Here is a 27,500-nt window from a genome sequence, read left to right on the forward strand (position 1 = left end):
CCCACCAAGACAGACCAATTGAATCGGAAACCCAACTTTTACAACGGAAATTTTAAATTAAAATGATGAGAGATGGGACGCCTTAACCGAGCTGTCGCCGAGTCAGCCAACATCCATCCCTTTACGGGAAACACTTTATGCCTGGAATCTAAATTCTTCATGTAACTATTGCTCCCTCTGCATAAAATGCAACATATACATATTATGCATACAGTGCACAGTCACACACAGGCCGAACCTTATGGCAGTGGAGTGGACAGCTCTCAGCCACAGTCGTAACAAATTCGAAGAAGCGAACCAGAACAGTAAATCGTGTGTGCACGTACACTTGGCGTTCAGTGGGACTGACAGTCGCCATATAAGTCCCAGATGAATTGAAAGGCTGGAAAGGACTCGTAGTGGTAAGATTCACCATTTGCTCAATGAAGTAGGCCAAGGCCTGAGGCAAGCGAGACCGGCAATCCGGCCCTGCAGACAAATATATGAAATTGCACAAGGTATGAACCTATGATGAAGATAGGCCATCAAAATTAATGCACAAAATGCTTCCAGCCAACATATTAGAGAGATATCACAATATTAAATTTGATTACTTCGTAATAAGGAAGTTTCGAGGCTGTTCATTCCGATACTTAAACATTATGCTCGTCTCAACATGCAAGGGAACACATACCTGCAAATAGCTCTTCGGGGCTAACCAGTCTGTTTCCCAACAGCGTAGCATAGCAGTCCAGCGGTGCTAACAGTCTCTCCAGCCAAAGTAAATTCCCAAGTTGTGTCAACGGCTCACTTGGGTACGGCTGATACAGGATTCCTTTCCCTGGTTCACCACCACCTTCCATACCACCACCTCCTTCCAAACAGCTAATGAGAAAGCTGGAACCCTTGATGCCCAATTGCCCCGCCAGCCAATTGCTCACAGTTGGATGACCTGAAGAGCAAATGGAGACATGGTGGAAGAGAAAAATTACTTTGTCAATAAATCAATCTGAACTTATAAATACTGAGGATTTGGAAGGAAATTAAATGAGGTAAGTTTGTAGTTAAAAGCAGCGAGTTAAAACAGGGAGGCAATGAAAAAAAATGTAATTGTACAAAGAAAATCTAAATAGATAAGGCCATGAAAACAAGACCTAACCTGGTAACAAGGGCACGAAGCAGCAGAAAATCTCAAGGGCTTTATGCCGACACTGGGCGACAGGACGACCACATTGTTGAAGCAGCCAATGTATCAGTTCCTTAAGAGTTACTGGGCTGTCAAGGGGGAATCCACTGCATGCAAATGTGTGTACACACACACACACACACACACACACACACACACACACACACACACACACACACACACACACACACACACACACACACACACACACACACACACACACACACACACACACACACACACACACACACACACACACACACACACACACACACACACACACACACACACGTCAAAACAAAATTCGTGCAAACAGCTTTATTTCTTGACAGCTTTATTATTGACCAAAGAACTATGTTGTTACCGAGGAACCCGGCGGGAGTCGTTGGGTTCAACAAACAATTCCAGATTGTGCTGCACAATTTGTGTGAGGTGGTCAAGTGCCAAGCCACACTGCTGCACTGTGTCTAGAGATGGAGAAACAAAAGTTCCAAATGAACATGTATTTACACAAAAGATGTCATACAAATACCTCATCAGCAACATCTGCCACTGACATGACATAACCTTGAAGGTAAGTGTCATTCTGCATTGGCAGACAGGTAGAACGGTGCATGGAATCAACAAAACGTTAATCAAGGTGTGCTAACCACAAAGAAGCTGATGTTTACGATGTTAACCCTTCAACGGAGCAAAAGTGTTTCCATGGACATGAGAAAATTCAACATATTTGTTGAGAAAACATGAGAAAAAAATTTTTTTCCAACAAAATATGATTATCATTAAACAGGCAAAGAATATATATGTGGGAAAAATTACACATCCAGACGGGAGGTTGAACCCAGGTCCTCGAGTAAACCGCACCATTGCTCTGCCATCTGAGCTGGTACGGTTCACCAAAGTCCATATATATATATATATATATATATATATATATATATATATATATATATATATATATATATATATATATATATATATATATATATATATATATATATATATATATATATATATATATATATGTATTCAGCCATTTCTTGTACAACCATTTAAGCCATAGCTTTCCTTGACTATATGGTCTACAACCAGGGTTTTAAAAGTAGTGGATATTAGTCTCACCAGATGAACTCAGGTCCATATTTGTCAAGGCCAGGCTGAGCACAAACACCACCAAGAACTCAAGAGTGAACTGATTCACCAAGGACTCGTCCTTCCTACGATCAACACAACCATTGCAAAAAAGGAGGTAGAAAATAGAAATTAATGACAGAGAGATTGGAATATAAACGGCATTGAGGAAATGAGAATGGGTGACGGGGGAAAAGGAATACAAGAGAAACAGATTATTGTCTGAAATGAAAATTGAGATTCTGTTTGAAGAAGAAACATATTTGTTGATTCGTGAAATGCAATAAAATGTTCATCAATCTAATTCAATTGGTCATATAAAGATCAAGAATATACTGGATGGTATATACTAAAGGTATATCGACTATGATGGTACTGCAAAGTGGTATGGCTCAAACGTAGAGATAAATGAATGCTGAGGAAGAGGAAAATGTCAGATATAAAAGGTGAGGGAAAGGTGAGGGTGCCAGAAACAAAACAAAAAAATGGGGGGGGGGGGGGAGGGTTATCAGGGATAAAAATTTGGGAGATGACATGGACAAGGGATTGAAAGCCACCAACAACAAAGGAAAATGAAATGCTCATGGATGTCGCAATGTTCTACTTTTGTATAATCAGTGTAGTTTTGATATCTTTTTTGGTTTTGTCATCTAGTTTTTGTCTTGGGCCTCAGCGGTGGTTTATTTGTCGTAACTCTGATGTGGAGATCTACTGGAATCCACCTTCTGCGCACAATGCTGGACGAGGTGTTGATGTTCAGGCCTGCCCTCGTTTCATTTGTCAGCTGCTGACTTGATTTTCTTCTGTCACGCAAGCTGATAAACTTCAAGTGCTTATCTTACCTTGGGGGAGGTTCTTCTGGGCCTTCCTGGCCTTCTCTTGTCTTGTACAGAGACAGTTTCTTTCAGCGCTGCAATGTGTACTTCACATGATTGGAGGAGATCTTCAGCCTTTCTGCTATTTTCTTCATCGTGTGCCCTTCTCGCAGAGTTTGGATCTTCAAATGCTGTTTTGTTTAAAGTTGCTTCCTTGGCACATTTGTGAATCCACTCATAGACTTTCAAGCAAGGGAACAAAGCTGATGATTTAACAAATTTAACATATTCACTAATTCACAACTTTTATTGTGGTCTCTTGTAATTCGTATTAATATAACTGATGTTGATGACTTCAATAATTTATTATTATTTACTGTAGAAAAATCCACAAACTGTTCCCTGCATATTTCCTTTGTTATAAGTGGAACGTACCAGCACAGGATAATATAATATGTACAACCAAAAAAAATTAAATTTCCAAATTAATTTTATATACTTAAAGCTAACTGTACAAGCCTGGTGTGGGCTGGCTTGGAACCTTAGGGTCCTGAGTTTGAACCTGTCAACCGTTAAATTAACACTAGGTGGGGTTGACTCAGCCAATCATCCTTCTGAGGTCGGCGAAATGAGTACCAGTGCACCTGGGGTGATAACCATTCAGGGTAACGTGCGTCGGAGTGGCGACAAGTCCAGTACTGTACTCCTTGCCAATGAAACTGCCTTGGCAGCCCTATGTGCCTTTATGGCACAAAAGGAACGGTATTATTATTGTTAAAGGTAACTGCAGTACTAAATTGACTTTCACAGAAATTTGAGTAATTATACTGTACACCTATTTTGCACATTTATTACTTCCTACAAATGTTTAATAATGGGGAATAACACAACATATAAGTCAAAATAACAGAAACTTTTGCACAGTATCGTAGATCAACACTATCATTTTGACACTGCTAGTTTGTCACAAGAGAATGAAGTATTTTGAGTTATTAAGGCATGAGTCACATTTGCTCTACGGCTAGGATATGGCGGCCGTACCCCCCCCCCCTGAATTGACAGAAATGTGCGGCGGACGCAGAGTTTCTGAGGTGGCCTCAGGGTGGCCTTACGCCGTATGGCTATTTTTAACAGGCCGTAGGGGTCTCCGTGGAATTAAAGTGCGGAGTTATAACTTTTTTCATTTCTCGGTTGGACGTAGCAATTCGACAAGCCATAGGATGACGTAGATGTGTTCCACGTCGACCGTACGTAGGGCGTACGGTGGGCTTGCGTTATTCGTGCGTTTTCCGTAGGCTCTTATCAATGAAAAATGAATTTTGCCAACCCCCCAAAAATTATGGCGGCCGCACTATTTCCACGTTCGCCTTTGGGCCCCCCTGCGGTCGCCTTGCGGGCACCTTGAGGCTACCTTGCGTCTGCCTTGAAAATTCTATGGCCGCCACAGGGACGCCCTAAGGTCACCGTGCGACATCAAATCAAAGACCGTACGGCACCCCCACGTTTTCGGTCTCCACAATTTCTAAATACCCCTTGCGGCGACCCAAAAAATAAAAAAAACATATGTGACTGCTACATTATGTGACCGTGGAGATACTGTGGCCGCCCTATAATTGCTAGTGGCCGTAGATATTTTAGACCCTACAGCCGCCGAGCCAAATGTGACTGAAGCATGAATAAAGTAGCAACAAAACAAATATGGCCGAAGTATAGTATGATGCGGTGACACTTGAACCTGATTTCTGTGTAGACAGCATTGAAGGCGAGGGCAGCACCGAGGCGATGAGAGGAGGATGGGTGCAATGCGAGGCTCTGTAGCCTTTTCAGCAATGATTTGCAGTGTGGGGAAGGAGAGGAGGAGGTGGGCTTTGTTTGACGTTGAGACCAGGACAGGAACTCGTGTAAACACTGGCCAGAGAAATCCCGAAGACTGGCATTCGTGGGATCACAAACACCATCCTGGGACAAGTGATGAAATGGGAGGAAGGGGTGAGAAAGGCTATTCAAATAAAATAAAGTGAAAGATTTTTTTTTGAGGGATTTAATAGGTCAAATATAACAATACCAAGGTGATAGTAAACTCGAGCTCCCCCTTGTGTCAATTCAGTGACGGCACGTGTTCAAAAAAATTTGACAGACGGACGGATAGACATACCAGATATTGAAGCGGCCACACCGCTTAAAATTGTGGAAAGTAGTAAAACCCATGGATTATTTTGGGAAGAATAAAACGAAGGGTAGAGAATTCAATTTGAAGATTAATAATGTCAACAATACAGATTTTTTTTAAAAAAGATATTGATAATAAATTTAATGATTTCTTTATACATGCGCCTTCCAATCTGGAAACCTATTTTACCACCTATTAGTGGGCACTGCTGACTTGATGTGCTTCTGTCGAGTAAACAGAGAAACTTCAAGTGCTATTCTTACATTGGGAAGGTTATTCTGGATACTTGTGGCCTTGTTTGGTCCAGAGCCAATGTGACACACCAGCTTTATTTATAAAAGAACGAGCAAATACAACCCGTCGCTTCGTTGACGGGAATATTAGGGGGGAGAGAAAGAGGGAGAGGAGGGAGAGAGGATAGAGGTGAGGTGGAGAGGGAGAGGGGGAGAGAGGGAGAGGGGTCGGAGAAAGAGACAGGGGTGGGAGAGAGAGAGGGATAGGGACAGGGATGGGAGAGAGATCGGGATGGGAGGGAGATGGGTGGGGGAGAGAGGGATCAGGATGGGAGAGAGATGGGTGGGAGAGAGAGATCGGGATGGGAGGGAGATGGGTGGGAGAGAGAGAGATCGGGATGGGAGAGAGATGGGTGGGAGAGAGAGGGATCAGGATGGGAGGGAGATGGGTGGGAGAGAGAGGGAGGTAGAGGGGTAAGAGGGAGAGGGGGAGAGAGGGGAGGGGGACAAAGGGAAGGGGGAGTGGAGGGGGGAGGTTCGGGCAGATGTGACACCCAGTTGAACGTCCATCCGAGAGACGGCACACACATTGATGAAGCACCCTGCCTGTGAAACGCCGGGATGACAGTTTATAGCTGGGTCGGGATTCAAACCCAGGCAAGACAGCTTAGAGTGAGCATGCATACCTCTCAGCTATCCTGCTGTGACCTGGGGATTCATTGACTTATAAAAACTGAATTGATCCGAGCAGCAGTTCCGACTGCTAGAAATAATAATATAATCTATACTAATAAAACGGTGTGTGTGTGTGTGTGTGTGTGTGTGTGTGTGTGTGTGTGTGTGTGTGTGTGTGTGTGTGTGTGTGTGTGTGTGTGTGTGTGTGTGTGTGTGTGTGTGTTGCACCCCTCCCTCCGGCAGTGAATAGCAATGTTTGGTGAAGTGTCGCTCTCCCAACCTCCCCCCAACTCTTGACCCATCAGCGAAGCGATGGGTTGTATTTGCTCGTAATTAAATAAGGCCATTAATTATCTTCAAAAGGGGTGTTTTAATTAACCCAAACCCCCAATTTTTACTCTTGCACTTCTTTGGAGTTTTCTTCGTATGCATGCAAAGTTTCAGGCTGCTAGATTTTATAGTTTTGGAGTTATGGAGGAGACAGACACACTGACACAATGACACACACAGACACACACAGACACACACACACACACACACACACACACACACACACATTGCCTTTTATTAACATTGATGATATTTGCTGGGGGGTGAAGGAGTAGATACACCTTGCTTTAATTTTTTGAGCACAGAGGGAAAAAGGACGAAGCTGACAGTCCAGAAGCACCAACTAGGACAAGGAAGCGAGAATGAGGCAGAAGACGGAGGGCACGTCCACTTGACTACCACAGGTAGGCCCGACAGATCAAGAGACGAGTCAAAGGATTCAACACAACAGGACATGAATCGGGACAGAAAAGTTGACGAAAAACACGAATAACAAAACAGAAACGAAAACAAAACCAAATTTGTATTATTATTGTTATTATTATTATTATTATTATTATTATTAGCGCTATTACCGAGACCACAATGAAGCCCTCAAAAACTGGAAACCCACAAAGGGTTGGGCTTGGGGACGGTTAATGAAGGCATCAAATATTATGGTTGTGGATGGGGGGGATGACCTGAGTTGGGGGTGAACAACTGTTTTAAAGCCCAAGAGGGAATAATGAGATTGAAGAGACTGAGGAAGTTAGTTCTGCAGGTGGGAAAAAGAAGAGGAACAAATGAGTGGAGGTGAGCAGTCAGTCTGGAATTTGGGAGTTTCAGCAGGAGGGGGTTAATGGCAGACCACCTACACCTGCAGAAGCTTGGGAGGGAGGGAGGTGACAGACCACAGAAAGGACAAAGAGTTGTAGATCAAAGAGCAGGCAATAGAAGACATTTACCAACAACCTGTGTACAATGTGAAAGTGATTGGCCCAGAGGCTCAGATTAATCGTGGAAGATACAAATGATGTTAAAGGAAACGGTATCCATGGCATCAACCTGAGAAAGGTGTGAGGTAGGGGTGCCAGTCCAGAGGGAAGAGCACTATTCCATGAAGCTGAGGATGACGGCGTTGTCGATCAAGAAAACTTCTGTCACGTGCAATGGAAGGACTTTGCACAACAGAGGATTCCCAGTTGGTGGCTGGCTTTGGAGGGAAACTTAGGTTTGTAGTTTGCCCAAGAACGATCATGCCTGATGATGAGGCCCAAAAGTTTGAGTGCCTGAATTTCTTCAAGAGGATTGCTAAATAAGTAGATGAGATGATTCACCCTCCACGATGGCTTTCAGCTTCCCGTAGAACACTCGGAACAGAAAGACCAAGTGGACACATCTCTCCCAGTATGACATGATCATCCTTTTTCCTTGAAAGGGAACTCATAAATTTAATTGTATTAGGCTTCCAAGCCGAAAGGCAGGAAGCCTATTATTATTCTCGGTCCACCGATTTTTGTGAAACTACTTTAAAAAAAAAAAAAAATTACAGCTGGCTATGCCAGTCTGTGCATGTTTACAACATACCCTTGGAACTTGGTCTGAAGTTCTGAACAGATTTTGATTTTTTAAATTTTGTCCTGGATCGGTGGCCATCTTGGATTTTGTCACAAACATAACAAACCTTGTTATTCAGAACTACCAAATTGGTCGCCATGAAAGTTGGCAGACAGCTTAAGCACCCCTAGAAGTGGTCGTGCCTTTGTGGTTAAGGTGGCTGGCTTCAGATCTTAAGGTCCTGAGTTCAAGCTCCTATCATTCCATAAGTATCATCAGGTGGCCTGACTCAGCCTGTGATCCTTCCGAAGTTGGCAAAATGAGTACAAGATCTGGGAACAAATGAGGCATTCATGTATCCTGCGTCGGAGTGGTGACCAATCTCGGATTGTACCCCTTAGCGCTTAGCCAGTGAAACTGCTTTGGCAGCCATATGAGCCTGATAACACGAAAAGGATGGTTGTATTTTTTAAGCACCCCGAGGCAGTACTGAAGTGTGAGTTTGAAGCTTCTGCGCTAAAAACTCTGGAAACTCACTATCGGTCGAATATGTGATGTAATCACAAAACACTGAAATTTGACAAAAGTAGTCACTCTATGTAATTTGGCCCACTGATGACGAATGGCCACAAAAAGCAACATACTTTAAGTATTTTTTTTTTCCTGCTGATGGATATGGGCTCCATTTTCTCAGAAAACATACTAATGGGGTTCCATGTCGCTGACAGATTCGGACTGCTTGGAAGACAATAGCAGTTCTAGTTTCAAATGTTGTTACCATTATCTTTCAGTTACCAGGAGAGAATTGAGCAGTGCCACAGTTTCAGGTTGCTCAAAGGTGTTGCTGCTCGTAAACCAATGGATCATCTGTAGGACGAGCGGCTCGAACATCTGCTTCGGAACCTGCAGGGACACAGATGGTTATGCACAGATTACCTCAATTGCATCAACAGAAACTCTGACACATCACATATGCGTTTTGAAGATGCTTAAATGTACTTTTGAGATCCTTACATAATTGAGGTATATCGATGACAATGGATCCCATACATGACAGCATTATTCATATTTATTCATCAAAAGCAAAACTATCACATGGCAGAAAGTACTGTATAAGTGATGTAAAATTCATGATGCACACTGTATTAACTGGTTTTATGATACTAGTGCATATCTCCATAAAGCTCGCATGTTACACAAGTTCAGCAGCAAGGATTTAACAGAAGTTCAGAGGTGAAGTTGATGAAATTTTAATCTATACATTAACCTGAGTTAAGTCAGAGTGGCTTGGAGGTTTAGTGGAAAAAGCCCTGTTGCATTACCCCTGGGCCAAAAAGTAAATGGGCATCATCGAACCTATTTGACAATAGAAACACCACATTTTGCCCCAATGACCTTTATTTAATATTATGGGACCACCACCAGTTTTTTTTAATGTCAGGTGGTATTAAAACCGAGCAAGTAAAGATGGACATATCCTGGGCAACTGGTTTAGACGATACAGCATGTCTCTTTGGTGTTGTGCACAGCTTTTGTTCTACACAAGAAAGCATGCATACAATGGCAGACCTTACAAATATTGTTTTTGCCCCTCAACTCTCACACAGCTGAGCTCCATCCCCAATACATTTATCCATTGGCTAATGATGTGTACAGTATTTGCCCATTGACAAAAGGCAAGAAGAAAGTGCCGTGGTGAAATAGAACATGGCTCGATTTCTCTGTGCCCCACAACATATGGTATATAACTTGGAATAACAGTGACCAACTTGTCCCGTATGATGAAAAATGTGACACATACATCAAATTGCACAGAAATGTGTATGGCCAAGTTTAGGTCACAAAATAAGTTTCCAACCTTACAAGATCACAAAATACGTTTGAATGGGTGACCTGGTCTGGGTAGAGTCTGGGTGGTACGATACTTCGTCCACTTATTAATGATGGATTTCACCGTACTGAAAGGGATAAGGAGTGACTGAAATCTATTTGTAACCCTCTCCTGAACGGTGCTTCTCCACCACTTTATGTCTGACTTCTTTGGAAATCTTCTTGGTCTTCAAGTTTATCTTGTTGGTTGATCAAGTGAATTGCACCTTAAAACTCCTTAGATAAGTGGGGAATTTAATTTTTAAGTTAAATCACTGATTACATGCAGGTGAAACCTATTACACTTATTTTGTAACTTTTCAAGTATATAATTTGCTCCTGAAGTGATTTAGGGTAAATTCGGCATAGGGTTTGGATAGTTATGCAACTGAGAAGAATCTGATTCTTCTCTGTTAATCTAACTTATTCACATTGTATCTGCATTTTTTAGCTTTATCAATTTGGAGTAGTTTGTGAAGACTCCACATATTAAATTTGATTTGAAAGCATCATGAAATAAGCTCAGGTGGCACCAAAATGGGAAAACTTTGGAGGGGGTGAATACTGTTGCGGATTCGCGCCCGCCGGCGTGCGAACGGCCACGTAACTCGAATCGTGGCACGTCGCCCACCGGACGGATAATCCAGTCGTGACCCTCTCGGACTAACGCCGGGAACCAGTCACGGGTGGACCTTTCGGTCTCACCACGATCGTGCCAATCGGCCCCCGCGTGGGATAGGGTTGCTCGCCAAATTCGACCTACCTAAGTACCCACACGGAGGGTAGACCGGGCGACCGCACCTCGCCGCAGGTCGACTTCGGACACGGGCCACTTTAAGCGACCCGTTCCGTACTATCGGGATAACCGAGCGGTGTTATTCGTCGGCCTCGACGGTTCGATTAATTATCGGGCGTTTTAGCCCACGACCAACCCATTACGTGAAGCAAGATGGAGATTCAATGAAAGAAAAGACGAAGCGAAGCGGGAAAACAGTTCAACAATAAGCACATTTATTTCGCGATGAACGGAAAGCACACATATACAATTCCACCAAAAGCACATGTAAAAGAAGAAGACAATGCAATATTACACAAAAAGCAAATGCAACAAGGCAGATCTATCGGACTACCGGGCACACGGCAACACTTATACAATTTTACTTCACAGACGGCGCCGACAACACATATTCCCAAAGCAAAAGAAAAGAGAACCACCCTCCAGGATGAGGGGGGTAGGCGGGCCTGGGGCCGAGACCGTGTCGGGCCTACCCATCTGATGATGAGACGCGGAGCGGCGGTGGTGCCTCAACTCCGCGGGCATCGCGGACAGTGTCTGGTAGGGGGTGGGAAGGGGGCCCCCTTTGTCGCACTATCTCAGCGCGGGGGGGGGGAAACAGGAGGGGGTTGCTGATGCTCGGGGGAAGGAGGATATCACCCTGTCTCGGGTCCCGCGGCGAGCGTCTCCTCCTCCACCTCGGTCGCATTGCTGGCCCCTCCCTGTGCAGCTCCCGGCACCGACGCGAGCACCCCCTCGTCCGCCTTCGCCGCCGTCACCTCTCCACAGCTCCGTCCTCTTCGCTCTGACTAGTACCACTTCTTTCCAGCTCCACCGACGACTCTCTTGAACTCCGCACACTCTCAACTGAACTTCCAACTGAACTCTTACTGACGAACGCAGCCGTTTATATAAGCCCCGTGGCTTCGCTCTTTCATCTTTGACCCTCTGCCTCCGACCCTTCACCTCTCTTGCTGGCTCCCCCATTGGCCCGAGGAAAAGTGGGCGTGAATGCTTTTTGATCCATGAATTTGCATATAGCGACCGCCCTCCAACGCCCTGGAGGCGGGGCCAAATCACCCCTCGCTCACCGATTGGACGGAACAAAAGTGGGCGTGAGTCGTTTTTGATCCGTTTTCTGCGGAAAGTCCGTGATGTTTTTGAACACGCTGCTCGGTGCGCGCCCCGCACGAGTCCAGCATCGGCGCCCACGAGTGGCGCGAGATGGTGTGGATGAGATGGTGGCGAGTTGTGACGGTAAAGGTCGTGGCGGTTGTGGTGAAGCGGCGTTGTGGTTGGTGGTTGTTGTTGTGAAGCGGCGTTGTGGTTGGTGGTTGTTATTGTGAAGCGGCGTTGTGGTTGGTGGTTGTTGTTGTGATGGCTGTTGAGACCTGGTTGGTGGTGGTAATAATGGCGGCTGGTCCAAAATAAAGATAGTAAAAGAAAAACGGCTATCCTGAAGAGTCGCAGCCCGCATGAATGACATTTATTCCCTCTAGACAACGGGTTTGGGCCTAACTACACATATACTTACCGAGATATCTCACCTAAGGGACCTGAATGGTGGTTTGTGAATTTCGTCAACCACAACAATACGTTTGCAAGCCTCTGCATCTCTCAATTATGGTGAAGAATCACTTTGACAATTATAGTGTCTTGATCTGGAAGTGGATCTTCATCAAAATCTAATCAGTTTGTCCCTGTCACAAAAACAACCTGTTCACCAAGTTTCGTCTGAATCCATCCACAACGTTTTGAGATATCCTGCTCAACGACAGACAGACAGAGAAGGGTGAAAACTTAACCTCAGTCCACCTTCGGTGGTGGAGGTAACTCGAACGACACTGTCAAGCGCTTACCTCCACCAGGCTGAACCATTTACGTTTTGCATTCCATTGATGGGCTGGATCTGGATCCAGAACTGAAATAAAATCGAATCAGCTTGTTTTTGTCACTGAGCAACTCATCCACCACGTTTTGTCATAATCAGTCAATAACTTTTTGAGATATCATGATATCGTTTTTGGCTTTATCTCTCAATAGTGAAGAATCACTTTTAAGATTCTAGAATCCAGATCCAGATGCGGATCTTCACCAAAATATAATCAATTCGTCCTTGTCACACATCCAACCTGTACACCAACTTTTGTTGAAATCCGTCTGTAACTTTTTAAGATATCCTGCTCACAGACGAACAAACAGGTGTGAACAAGCCGGTAGGTGATGAGGGATCCACTAGGATCGAAGCGCTGGATACGATGCTTTTCATTCTGACCGATCCACCGACGAAGATTCATTGCCAAGACGTATTGCTTCACATACAATTGTTCCTCTGCCTGGCAAGATTTTTCCTAAAATTGCGTATTTTGCCAACTGGCAATCCTCAGAATGGAGATGGAGGAAAGTGTAAATGACAAACAGACGGAAAACCCGATAAACTTCTCTCAATGCTCTTGTTTGACCACCTCCTGAGCCACACATTATTTTTCATAAGCCACGCCCACTTTTTCATAAGCCACACCCACTTTCCATAAGCCACGCCCGCTTTCCTACACCACTCCCACTTTTCATCAACCACGTCCACTTTCCCTAAGCTCCGCCTACTTTCCTAAGCCCCTCATAAAAAATGACGGTAAATAGACACCCGATTTTTGAAGGACTACCATTTGAAAAATAAAACCTCAATCAAAAATCGGCTCGAGTAAAATTTTCTAAATATCTCGAAGTGTTTAATTCCGAAGTCTCATTTCTCCACATTCAAAACTGTAGGACAAGTATTGAAAATAGTGAACGCGGTTTTTCTGCCGCTGCATAGCAACGGGTGGTTGCTTAGCAACAAAACTCAAACGCGCACATTCCCAGCACATATGGCACCTGGTCGCCAAGTTTCATCGAAATCGGTTTGCTGGTTTGTGCTGTGGAGCCTCGCGTTGCAGACACACACACACACACACACACACACACACACACACACACACACACACACACACACACACACACACACACACACAACCCGACAATAAGGGATATCTAGCGAATCCAATACACAGCCTCTGTCCACCTTCAGTGGTAGAGGTGATTAATTTGGTTGTGCAATATTTATTATACTTAATATTTCTTAAAAATAAAGATAAAAAATACTAAAGGACCACAATTCTGCCTTCCAAGTAATGCCACAACTGACCGGATCAGCATCACAAGCAAGATGCAGCAAAGTGGGTAGCAACTTGCGAAGTATACCACGCAGAGAGAGTGGTCCAGTTTGCCCTCTCGCCTCGGCTGCTTGACTTGGAATCATACGACCAAGGACTACAGTCACTGCGCTGTGCAAAAACTCACAGGCAGCCACCTGTAAAGGAAAGGCACATTCACTGGATTACCTTATTGCTCAATCTGACACGAGAAGAAGCAATTACACGAGGACTTCTTAGCTTGAGATTGTCGCATGATGATCACCTTGGTGTGTCTGTCTGCAGCTCCAATGGCAAGTTCAGCTGTACGTGGCAGCAAGTCATCCAAATGGATGACGGGCTTCATGTCCGAAAAGGGAATGGGGAATGCAAGACGCTTCTCACCACCCCAGGTGACATGCTGCTCAACTGCACGGGCTAACAAGAAAAGCCATTGGATGTGGATATGATCAGAGAAAAGTAAAGACATGGTGAACAATGACACGAATGAAGTTGATCAAATTTAGACATGGCTTGAATTGACAAGTAGAATGGCTGCCTATTGGACTGGCATCTCAGAGATTGTGGGATTAAATACAGCTAATGGCAACATCTATCTATAATTCCAGCAATCTGTGTGTCTGTGTGTCTGTGTGTCTGTGTGTCTGTGTGTCTGTGTGTCTGTGTGTCTGTGTGTCTGTGCGTCTGTGCGTCTGTGCGTCTGTGCGTCTGTGCGTCTGTGCGTCTGTGCGTCTGTGCGTCTGTGCGTCTGTGCGTCTGTGTGTCTGTGTGTCTGTGTGTCTGTGTGTCTGTGTGTCTGTGTGTCTGTGTGTGTGTGCGTGCTTGTGTCTGTGACCGCTGCTTCTCGACAACCGCTGGTCCGATCTAATTGAAACTTGCCAGGTATATTTGCTGGGGACCTGAGTATGTGCCTTTTCAAGGTTTGATATTAATCGGACAAGTGATTCCCAAGTTATGGCCATTTATTTACCAAACCAATGAAAGGACACGGTGCTGCGTAGGCGTGGCCGATGGGGAAAGGGCGCCATTTAGTTACCAATGACAGGACACGGTGCTGCGTAGGCGTGGCCGATAGGGAAAGGGCGCCATTTAGTTACCAATGACAGGACACGGTGCTGCGTAGGCGTGGCCGATAGGGAAAGGGCGCCATTTAGTTACCAATGACAGGACACGGTGCTGCGTAGGCGTGGCCGATGGGGAAAGGGCGCCATTTAGTTACCAATGACAGGACACGGTGCTGCGTAGGCGTGGCCGATGGGGAAGAGATCCTCAGCCGCGTTTCCCATTACGGGTTACAACGTACGGACTTCCGGATCGTGATGACTTACTGTATTCTAATAATTTCTAGATTTCTTATGCGCATTCACAGATAAACACAATGCCCCAATCCAGTCGTCGTTTGCGAGAGCGAAGGAACGGCCTGTGTGGTTGTTGTTTCTGGCACGCGGTTTGAAAGTTTTTTTTTATTTTATTTTAATTTTTTCACGTACGGCCACGCACTAGTTATACAAAAATGGGATTCTAAGCTTCAAGAAACTGAGGTAGTCCCCACAAAATAAATATCCTGTCACAGTCAGATTGTAGATGAAAACGCAGCTGGCTATATTTAGGGAGGGTGTAATGTGCTTGACCGGCCTGGTCTGGTTGACATGCGTTACCAAGTCAACACATCATGGTGGAGCTTTAATGTCCTCAGTGCAACTTGAAACGGTCACCAAATTGCTTCATACGTATACAAAAATAATAAATAAAAAGAGAAACAAACAAATAAATAAACAAAGATCCTGCAAAAAAAAGTATGCTTCATAGTACAGCCTTTGTGTGGGTGAGACAACTGAGTAAAACAAAATGATATCTATCTTTGTATGCAATGTAAATCGAGTGTAAATGTGCATTTCATAATAAATATATGAGGACGCCTGATTAACAAACACTTATTTGCTTCTGATGAGACACGATAATGACGAAGAAGAAAGAAAAAAACCCATAAACTCCACACTTGGTTGGGAAATTCTCCTTGTTAGTGACGACACAATTACAAGTTGAAGGGCAGTGCAAACGAGACGGTGCGTCGTGTCACCTGTAATCAAGAAGCGGTTGAGACGACCTCCAAGTGAGCCCAGAGTTCGGAGAAGACGAAGCTGAAGCTTTGCCATTGCACTTTCTTCCATTTGCTGACATGAGAAATGCATATCAAATCAAGCAGCGACGGTATTGATGCATGGGTATAAACGTCGACAATCATGTCAGCGATGAGGATAAAACTGAATGCACATACTAATGTAGAAAGCGCTTCTTGGGTGCAAGGAAAGAGAATGAAAAATTCTCACCAGGACTTTAGATTTGGTTTTGCTGAACAACTTCACAGGAACTTTCCTGTTGCTGGATGAGGACTGGGGCAACAACCTCCAAGTATTTTCACCTGGTGGTATGTGGCAGGGAAGGGGTTTCGTGTGGATATGAAAGGACTTCCACAGAATAACATTAATAAGTTGAACAGCACGCAGTAGAGAACATACCTCCACCAGTATGAGCAGTTCACGTTTTGTATTCCATCGATATGCCGGATGTGCATTCGGACCTGAGCTAACATTTAATCAGCTCGTACTTGTCACCTAACCAACTCATCCACCAAGTTTCATCCGAATCCATCCACAACTTTATGAGATATCATGCATTATATATATATATATATATATATATATATATATATATATATATATATATATATATATATATATATATATATATATATATATATATATATATCGTTTTAGCATGATCACTCGATGGTGAAGAATCACAGAAAAAAAATTCTCGGATCCAGATTCGGATCTTCACCAAAATCGAATCAATTCTTCCATGTCACATACCCAACCTGCCCACCACAGACAAACAAACAAACAAACAAACAGACAGACAGACAGACAGACAGACAGACAGACAGACACTCATAAATGTGTATCGCAGGATTGGACTTGTGTGTGCCAAGTCAGAGAATGATTTGCATTACCTATTCTGCTTCTGTCCGCACCAACTCCGTTTTACAGCACCTTTTTAAAACAAGTTCCATAAAAAAAGATGATTATGATAAAGTTACCATTTATTTCAGTTGTATTCAGATATCCTTCGAGAGCAGGCAGCAGAGTAGGAAGGTGTGGAGCCAGCAGCTCACTCGGGAGTGTGATGGCCCAGCACTCCAAAGCCACAAGAGCAGCTTCAGCCAAAGGAGGAAAACTGAGGCCGAGGCGCAAGGCCATCTGACACATTCAAGAACATACATGTTGTGCCTCAAAACACAATTGAGCAAAAAAACAAAGGAAACGAGTAATCACAACACTTGGAAGCTTCCAACGTTTCCAAATTCCATAAACAGTGACTGTTTAATGTACACAATTCTGTGCTTACAGTTGCATGAGGAAAGACGTACAGTAAAGGAAACCACCGATATACAGTCCCAGAACAACAAATAATGTAGCACAATGAAATTGGCACAAAGAACAGCGGTCATAGTGAATAGTTGTGTTCCAATAGCCAATTATCACTTTGGAACGAGAAACAAATGAATCACACAAAACAAAACAGAAATGATCAGTCAAACCAGCACGGAGAAAATGAACAACTCACAGGTTGCTCACCCAATGCAACATTATTTTTAAAATATAAAAATTAAAACACACACACACACACACACACACACACATACACACACACACACACACACACACAAACACACACACACACACACACACACACAAACACACACACACACACACACACACACAAACACACACAAACACACACACACAAACACACACACACACACACACACAAACATACACACACACACACACACACATACAAACACACACACACATACACACACACACATACAAACACACACACACACAAACACACACACACACAAACACACACACACACAAACACACACACACACATACAAACACACACACACACACACACACACATACAAACACACACACACACACAAACACACACAAACACACACAAACACACACACACACAAACACACACACATACACACACACACACACACACACACACACACACACACACACACACATACAAACACACACACACACAAACACACATACACACACACACACACAAACACACATACAAACACACATAAACACACATACACACACACAAACACACACGGGGTCCTCGACTTACGACGAAGTTCCGTTCCTACGACGCGTCGTAACGCGATTTTCCGCGCAAGTCGGAACACACCTTTTAGTGTGTTCTGCCCCTCGTTCCTCAAACAATCTTTGAGCCTTCTTCTGAATCAACATAAGGCTCATTGGGATACGCCGTTGGTGGTGGTCTTCCAGCCGAAGCACGACCGTAAAATTCGGACTATTAGCCGCAACTTTTTCCCTCAACTTCGACCTCTGCGGCTAAAATAACGATGCGGCTTGTTTATGGATTTTTTTCCGACGTTGCGGGTTTTCCCGATGACTCGCTCAGGCCAAATCAAGTTGTTGTCGTCATTCTCCAGTCTATTTTAAGATTCACATTCGGTTTCAAAACTGGTTTTGACTCTTCGTGAATTCAAAACTCACTGTAAAAGTCCTCTTCCTGCAGAAAGTCAATTAATTTTCCTGACTCATCGCAGAGAGGTTATTCTTCTGACTTGGATCGACGTCGTTATTTATCTATATGGTATTTACATTTTCGTTTGTCACCTTGCATTGTTAACCGAAACTTGGAAAACGTACAATGAGCGAGGTAAACCACAGCTGAGCTAGAAAAAGTTCAATCCACACTCCAAGTGTCTTCCCTGATCACCGCGGCTGTTTGTGTGTTTCCCTGCTTTCTTCAGTGATGAGTTTGCGACCTCAGAATATTGTTGTGGTTACCAGATTCGCAAACCACCATTCAGGTCCCTTAGGTGAGGTATCTCGGTAAGTGCATGTGTAGTTAGGCCCAAACCCGTTGTCTAGTGGGAATACATGTCATTTATGCGAGCTGCGACTCTTCAGGATAGCCGTTTTTCTTTTACTATCTTTATTTTGGACCAATCGCCACCATCACAACCACAACAACAACCACCAACCACAACGCCGCTTCACCACAACCGCCATGACCTTTACCGTCACAACTCGCCACCATCGCATCACCGTCATCTCGCGCCACTCATGGGCACCGATGCTGGACTCGTGTAGGGCGCACGTTGAACAGCGTGTACAAAACCACGGATTTTCTGCTTCAAAAACGGATCAAAAACGACACACGCCCACTTTTTGCCGTCCAATCGGTGAGCGAGGGGCGATTTGGCCCCGCCTCCAGAACGATCGATATATGCAAATTTGTGGATCAAAAAGCCTTCACGCCCACTTTTTCTCGGGCCAATGGGGAGCGAGGTGAAAGGTCAAAGGGAGGGGGTCAAAGGCGAAGTTACGGGGGGGATAAAAGGACGGTGTTCGTCAGTCAGAAGAGAGTCGCAAAGGAGAGTCAGCAGAACGGGAACGAGAGAGTCAGCAGAACGGGGTCGGAGAGTCAAGAAGAGGAGAGTCAAGAAGAGGAGAGTCGGAAGCAGAGGGTCAAGACTTCGCGGGCGGTGGAGCTGCTCGTCGTGTGCGTTGGAGTCGGAACGAAGGGGACGGAGCTGTGGAAAGGCGGCGACACCAGACGAGGGGGTGCTCGCGTCGTGCAGGAAGCTGCACCCGAGGGAGGCCGACAGCGCGACCTGGCCGAGGTGGAGACGCTCGTCGCACATAATAAAGATCCTCTATACCCCGAGCATCAGCAACCCCCTCCTGTTTCCCCCCGCGCTGAGATAGTGCGACAAAGGGGGCCCCTTTTCCCACCCCCTGCCAGGCACTGTCCACGAGGCCCGCGGGTTGCGGGGCCATCGCCGCTCCGCGTCTCATCACCAGACGGGTAGGCCCGACCCGGTCTCGGCCTCAGGCCTACCTCATTCTTGGGGGATTTCTTTTCCTTGGTTTTGGGTATGTGTTGTCGGCGCCGTCTGTGAAGTAGAATTGTATAAGTGTTGCCGTGTGCTCGGTAGTCGGAATTAGCTCTGCACTGTGTTTTCACTTTTATGTTTGCTTTTTGTGTAAATGGAATTGTGTTTTCTTTTTTGTGTGCATTTGGTGGAATTGTATTTGTGTGCTTTCCGTTCGTCGCGAATAAATGTGCTTTATTGTTGAACTGTTTCCCGCTTCGCTTCGTCTTTTTCCCCATTGAACCCCCATCTTGCTTCACGTAAAGGGTTGGTAGTGGGCTGAGTACGCCCGATAATTAATCGAACCGTCGAGGTCGACGATAACACCGCTCGGTTATTCTGATAGTACGGAACGGGTCGCTTAAGTGGCCCGTGTCCGAAGTCGACCTGCGGCGAGGTGCGATCGCCCGGTCTACCCTCCGCGTGGGTACTTAGGTAGTTCGAATTTGGCGAGCAACCCTATCCCACGCGGGGGCTGATTGGCTCGATCGCGGTGAGACCGAAAGGTCCACCCGTGACTGGTTCCCGGCGTTAGTCCGAGAGGGTCACGACTGGATTGTCCGTCCGGTGGGCGACGTGCCGCGATTCGAGTTACGTGGCCGTTCGCACGCCGGCGGGCGCGAAATCCGCAACAATATATTTAGAGAGATATTGATTTGGTAAGAGTACGGTATGAAGAAACAAGAGGTCCACACGAGGAATTCAAAACTCACAGAGGGGCGAACTTTTTCAGCAAAAAGTCAACAAAGGCTTTCAGAGGTAGGAAATGCCAATGGCATGGATGGTCGGGGTGTTTCTACTGTTCAGATTAGACTCAAAGCAAGATCGATCACTTTTTGTGGCTAATTTCGGACGTTTTTGCGCTTGGTTTTTTTTCCTATTCATTTATGGGAGATGCGCATATAAATATATAAATAAATATATATAAACATATATAAATACATATATACTGTATATACATATTGTTGCAGTTTTCGCGCCCGCCGGCGTGCTGACGGCCACGTAACTCGAATCGCGGCACGTCGCCCACCGGACGGACAATCCAGTCGTGACCCTCTCGGACTAACGCCGGGAACCAGTCACGGGTGGACCTTTCGGTCTCACCGCGATCGAGCCAATCAGCCCCCGCGTGGGATAGGGTTGCTCGCCAAATTCGACCTACCTAAGTACCCACGCGGAGGGTAGACCGGGCGATCGCACCTCGCCGCAGGTCGACTTCGGACACGGGCCACTTAAGCGACCCGTTCCGTACTATCGGGATAACCGAGCGGTGTTATTCGTTGACCTCGACGGTTCGATTAATTATCGGGCGTATTCAGCCCACTACCAACCCTTTACGTGAAGCAAGATGGGGATTCAGTAGAGGAAAAGACGAAGTGAAGCGGGAAACAGTTCAACACAAAGCACATTTATTCGCGGCACACGGGAGCACACAAATACAATTCCACCAAATGCACACAGAAAAGACACAATTCAATTTACACAAAAAGCAAATGCAAAAGCGAAAACACAATGCAGAGCTAATACCGACTACCGAGCACACGGCAACACTTATACAATTCTACTTCACAGACGGCGCCGACAACACATACCCAAAACCAAGGAAAAGAAATACCCTCAAGGATGAGGCGGGCCTGAGGCCGAGACCGGGTCGCGCCTACCCGTCTGGTGATGAGACGCGGAGCGGCGATGGCGCCTCAACTCCGCGGACCTCGCGGACAGTGTCTGGTAGGGGGTGGGAAAGGGGCCCCCTTGGTCGCACTATCTCAGCGCGGGGGGAAACAGGAGGGGGTTGCTGATGCTCGGGGTATAGAGGATTTTTATTATCCCGCGACGAGCGTCTCCACCTCGGCCAGGTCGCGCTGTCGGCCTCCCTGGGGTGCAGCTCCCGACGCGAGCACCCCCTCGTCTGGTGTCGCTGCCTTTCCACAGCTCCGTCCCCTCCGTTCCGACTCCAACGCACACGACGAGCAGCTCCACCGCCCGCGAAGTCTTGACTCTCTGTTTCCGACTCTCCTACTCTCCGACTCTCCGCCTCTGGACTCTCCGACTCTCCACTCTCTCCGCCTCTGGACTCTCCGACTTTCCATTCGACTCTCCGCCTCTCCGCCTCTGGACTCTCCGACTTTCCATTCTCCTGACTGACGAACACGGTCCTTTTATCCCCCCGTAGCTTCGCCTTTGACCCCCTCCCTTTGACCTTTCACCTCGCTCCCCATTGGCCCGAGAAAAAGTGGGCGTGAAGGCTTTTTGATCCACAAATTTGCATATATCGATCGTCCTGGAGGCGGGGCCAAATCGCCCCTCGCTCACCGATTGGATGGCAAAAAGTGGGCGTGTGTCGTTTTTGATCCGTTTTTGAAGCACAAAATCCGTGATTTTGTACACGCTGTTCGACGCGCGCCCTGCACGAGTCCAACACCGGTACCCACTGCGGGGCAAGAACGGTGGCGATGCTACGGTTGCGAGGTGTGACGTGAAGGTCGTGGCGGTTGTGGTGAAGCGGCGTTGTGGTTGGTGGTTGATGTTGTGGTTGTGGTGGTAATCATGGCGGTTGGTCCAAAATAAAGATAGTAAAAGAAAAACGGCTATCCTGAAGAGTCGCAGCTCGCATAAATGACATGTATTCCCACTAGACAACGGGTTTGGGCCTAACTACACATGCACTTACCGAGATACCTCACCTAAGGGACCTGAATGGTGGTTTGCGAATTTGGTAACCACAACAATATATATATATATATATATATATATATATATATATATATATATATATATATATATATATATATATATATATATATAATGTATGTTGGGGTTTAGCCTGGTGTTGGCGCAGTGGTTAGGGCAGCGGCTTGGGATCCAAGAGGTTCTGAGTTCAAGCCCCGTTGGGCCACTGAATTAATACACCAGGGGCTTGACTCAGCCTGTCATCCTTCCGAGGTCGGCGAAATGAGTGCCAGTATACTGGGCCGGTGTATACCCCGGTTAAAATAGGTGTACCATATCCCTGTGTCATAAGAGGCGACCAGGTTGCGTCAGGAAGGGCATCCGGTGTAAAACATGTGCCAAATCACTGTGCGGATCATACGGATGATCCGCTGTGGCGACCCTAACGGGAGCAGCCGAAAGAAGAAGAAGATATATGTTGGGGTTTGTCCCTTTTTAGGTCATCTCTTCGAGCATGACCGAATAATATGGGTGTCGATGGCCTTTGATCCGTCCGTCTGTCCGTCCATTCACAATGAAGTTGAAGCGGGAGATCTGGTCATTTGTGATCCTGATTGAGGTCGATGAGACGTACAGGATGGTATGACTTTCAAGGTCACCGAAGGTCAAGGTCAAGGTCAAGGTCACGAGGCCTTTGAAGTTGCGAAAATGACGATTTACAAATTTATCTCCTCCGCCATTTGTCAAGCGATCTTGAATTTGATTGTAGCAAATGAATCTATGGGACAATATCTAAATTTTGATCAGGCCGGATTTTCGATATTCGCTTTCGTTTTCGTGTCACGTGACTTCAAATTTGGCAAAAAATGTGAAAATGACGATTTTCAAAATCTATCTCCTACATTTCTCAAGCAATCTTGAATTTGATTGTGGCATATGAATCTATGGGACAATATCTAAATTTGGTCAGGCCGGATTTTTGATATTCGCTTTCGTTTTCGCGTCACGTGACTTCAAAGTTTGCAAAAACTGCCCTACCTTCAGGAGGCTATATATTCTCTACTGGGCATGGTAAAAGTTAGTGAATGATGTCATTGCATAGCAGCTGACCTTGTATATTATATATTTATACATTTTCCGCCGAAGGTGCAAAAGTTTCAAAACCCGAAATGTAAACGTCGCATTTATTTTCAAAATATAATTTCGTGCACGCGCGCCAAAATGCCGAGTCATCTTTAACCAAACTGCGCAGTTCGAGCTGCACAATGGAGCTGCGCAGTAGTCCGGTCATAACTGAACATTGAGAACTTGTGGTATTATTTCTCGCAGAAATGACGGTCACTCCCACACGGGGGTAATTTTTCTTAAAAGCTTTGTTTCTTCCCAACTCAATTCACTTCTCCTGCAGTTAATTAAAATATATTCCTGCTTGGGACATTGTGTGTGAGATAGGAAGGTTTAACCTTGAGTGATTCAAGGGAGCATTGTGTAGCAGAGTCTGGGAGGAAAACCTCTGATCTTGCTTATCTGTTTGATATATATCACCAGGACATAAACCAGCTGGTAATCCAGCTGGCTCCTGGGGTGAAAGAAGGAATTTTGCATTGTTATTTGCTGGAGAAAAAATCGCGTATATGTGAAGGAGAGATTCAACCATTCGAGTGAAGCACTCTCCGGGTCCCTCAGGCAAGAATTGTGGTGCCTGGGGTGTGTTTTCCGTGCGCACGGATTGATGTTTAATAAACAGTTTTCTCTCAAGTACATCGACGTCTTCATGCCTTAAGTGAAGGGTGATCACGCCTCGACAATTGGCGCAGCGAGCAGGGGCGAGACGAGGTGGATGAGAGGTGGGGATTGACCCTTGGTGACCAAAGAGAATAGCCGCGGTGGCCAATTTGAATAAAGTAAGCCTTTGTGCTGGGGAGTTTAAATTATATATATATATATATATATATATATATATATATATATATATATATATATATATATATATATATATATATTCTCTTTCTCACCTCAGGTTTTGTCCATCCCTGCTTCTGCCCCTCGTCCTCGCCCAAGAACCGGTAAAGATAAGTGTGGAGAGAGAATTGTTTGTTATATATCAAGGGGTAGCTATCTTAAGGTCCGGAAAGGGGAGTTTGAGGGCTGAGGGCATATGGCTGAGGCTGCCTAGTCGGACCCGAGAAAATTCCAGGAGGGGTTCAGCAATAGTGATGGGAAACAGATCGGGAAGACGAGAGGAGAAGAAAGAACCTCCTCGGGATACCCCTGCTTACCATATGTTTAAATTCCATGGCATGGTAGCAGTGGGGCAGAATGATTGCTGGGTAAAATGGACAGTTGATGGCTCACTGTGGCCAGAGAGTGGGTCGTTTGACCTCCCAGTAGTGCAGAATCTGCGGGAAGAGTTGCTAAGACGCCATAGATGATCCAGTAAGAAAACGGCATGGAATTGGCTGGGATTTTGGGTTCTGGCAAGAGAAAGCTATTAAAAAATCAAGCACAGTCAAGCAAACAACCTTGGCGGGTAAGGTTCTGAAGCTTCAGGGTCAATTAGAAGGTGCAGAGCGGTAAGCTAAGGATGCGGTAGCATCAGCGCCGGCACCGAGCCAGATAACAGGACATGGCTCATCATCTGTCCCGGTGTCTGCAGCATCGGGGCAGGTGTACTCTCACACCGATACAGTACCATCGACTCCCCATTCCCCGGCATATCAACCACTGGGACTATCTCAGTCAGCTGCACAGTATCAGCTGTTTATGATGCATGTCAGGGGGAAAGGATGCTCTACAGAGGAGTGAAGGAATGTGTGCGCTTTGCCTGAAGGGTAAAGGGTGGGCAGCTAGTCTTCAAGCCCACAAACTTGTTCCGACCTCCTGGAGAGAAATTTGATTGTCAACAAAATTGATATGGGAAAATTAAAACATCTTTGTGGGAAAATTAGATAACGGAAAAAAAGTGAGGCAGGAGGCAAGAACACACCCTGCTGTGAATTTGCCTGCTTGTCACAGGCCGTGTGCGAGATTTGCCTGATAAGGGGGAAAAGAAGCTGGAGGCAGCTCGTCTTTGAAATAGTGGACAAACTGGTTTTGGAAGAGAAATATTTTTTTTGTAAAACTGAATGAAATAAGGAAATTAACGTTTGTCGGGGAAAAGGGTTGAAGCCAGAAGAATTGGTTGATTTTTGTTTGAATGATTACAAGTGCACAGTAATCAATGGTGAAAACGACAATTCTTTGAGCATAACAAAGCTATTATGAGTTAATGTGAATGAGCTTAGAAGGATTTAAACCAGTCACGATGGTAAAAAGCATTTTTATGTGAATGGAGGGTTGCACCGTGAGGGGCATTTTGTAGAGGTGTTTTAAAATTACACGTGAGAATGTGGAATGGTCTTGCTTGGGTCGCCATGCTGGTTGGCGAACCGGGCGGGTGATGATTGTGGAGCTGCTGGTGTTATTGCTGAAGGGAGGTTTTGTGTTCAGGTCAGTGCATTCTGGAACCTCCATGGTTTGTAGTAAATTAGAGAGAGGTGTGCGAAAATATGTATTTGCTTCGTTTGATAAGAGCTGAAACGGCAAAGTGCATTTCAGGAATGAGTGTGCAAGTGGAGTGTGGTCAAGGATTTGGCAGCAGACATGCGTGTCTCGTGAGTTCTTGGTGCAGGGCTTCGATGGGACATGAGTCATGAATCAAAATTAGGTTTGTTCCCGTGTTTGGGGAAAGCCTTGTTCAGGTGAGCAAGTGGTGGGTGCAGGTGAGCATTTGCATCAGTGGTGAAAGTAATGGTGTGATGTGAAAATACAAATTTGCATACATAACATATAGATGGTACATCACTGCTCATACTGTTAAATTCGCAAACAGACGATGCATTAACGTGCGTTCAGCCCCTCGAATGGACGTTGATAGGATGGCCTGTCTGATAGCATTGATTCATGAACATTTAAAATCTCACGATATCCTTTGGAGAGAGTGAGCAAGTTATCGCAGGCATCATGCAGAGTGAGACATAGACCGGTGATCGTAGGTTGAGGTCAATCATGTGTTTTCATGAGTTTGTTTAAAAGGAAATTTCACCGCGGTATCTCAAATTGCACAATTTGAACTTGTGCGAGTTTACTTCGGGCTTGTGGATAATAGCAAAGGGCCCATGTAAGAGATAATTGATAATTTAGCAGAGTTGGAAACAATTTCCAATGTAAAACGTTGGTTGGAGCCTCACGGAGAAAATATAAAATATGGCAGAATGAACTGAACCCCTGTACTGCATCGCATACTACCCTTTAGGGGGTGCTGGCTGTCAAAGGCCATGGAGTGCCGAAGGCCGGTTGCAGTATGCAATCTCGCCAAGAATAGAAGCATAACAATATATATATATATATATATATATATACATATATATATATATATATATATATATACATATATATATACATATACATATACATATATATATATACATATATACATATATATATATATACATATATATATATATATATATATATATATATATATATATATATATATATATATATATATATATATATATATATATATATATATATATATATATATATATATATATATATATATATATACGGATTCCTGATATGTGTACAGGACGACACACGATGTCGGGACAATTTGAAAATAAGAGGCTATATAACATCGCAAGGTATGCTCGTCAAAAAATGGTAAATTGATAGTAGAAGCTATGTGTATTGTCAAATGTTGGTGGTGTGCTGCCTTTTTGGCTGTTGGTTGCATCATTGGTTGGGGCATGACTGTGCCATTGATGTGGTGCCCCTATTGCCAGTGTACTGATGTTCATTTTTACCAGTGTCGGAGGAGTGACAGGCTGAGTCGGCCCTCTGGGGTTGGTTTGGTGGTCAATGGGACAATAACAGATAGTGAGGGCATAATGGGAATGTC

At 45.0% G+C, this 27,500-nt stretch overlaps 1 protein-coding gene across 5 annotated transcripts in view; it reads right to left on the reverse strand.

Moving 5' to 3' along the window:
• PRKDC (protein kinase, DNA-activated, catalytic subunit) overlaps positions 1-27,500 on the reverse strand; it is a 324,360-nt gene that overhangs the window by 221,077 nt on the left and 75,783 nt on the right. For 4 of the 5 annotated variants that reach the window (XM_085898246.1, XM_085898245.1, XM_085898247.1 and 1 more), the window contains exons 21-32: positions 16,991-17,150; positions 16,221-16,312; positions 15,971-16,064; positions 14,156-14,307; positions 13,884-14,048; positions 8,851-8,958; positions 4,847-5,070; positions 2,288-2,382; positions 1,530-1,632; positions 1,139-1,272; positions 674-931; positions 239-468 (exon numbers count right to left, since the gene is read on the reverse strand). In XM_085898246.1, coding sequence (XP_085754372.1) covers positions 239-468; positions 674-931; positions 1,139-1,272; positions 1,530-1,632; positions 2,288-2,382; positions 4,847-5,070; positions 8,851-8,958; positions 13,884-14,048; positions 14,156-14,307; positions 15,971-16,064; positions 16,221-16,312; positions 16,991-17,150 — 1,815 coding nt within the window. Of the gene's footprint in view, positions 1-238; positions 469-673; positions 932-1,138; positions 1,273-1,529; positions 1,633-2,287; positions 2,383-4,846; positions 5,071-8,850; positions 8,959-13,883; positions 14,049-14,155; positions 14,308-15,970; positions 16,065-16,220; positions 16,313-16,990; positions 17,151-18,168; positions 18,186-27,500 lie in introns of those variants that run through there. The other variant, XM_085898249.1, reaches the window with a different exon arrangement.

This window comes from Eptatretus burgeri, chromosome 10, assembly GCF_056783735.1.
Source record: "Eptatretus burgeri isolate ZD-2024b chromosome 10, Ebu_testis_v1, whole genome shotgun sequence".
NCBI classification, from domain to species: domain Eukaryota; kingdom Metazoa; phylum Chordata; class Myxini; order Myxiniformes; family Myxinidae; genus Eptatretus; species Eptatretus burgeri.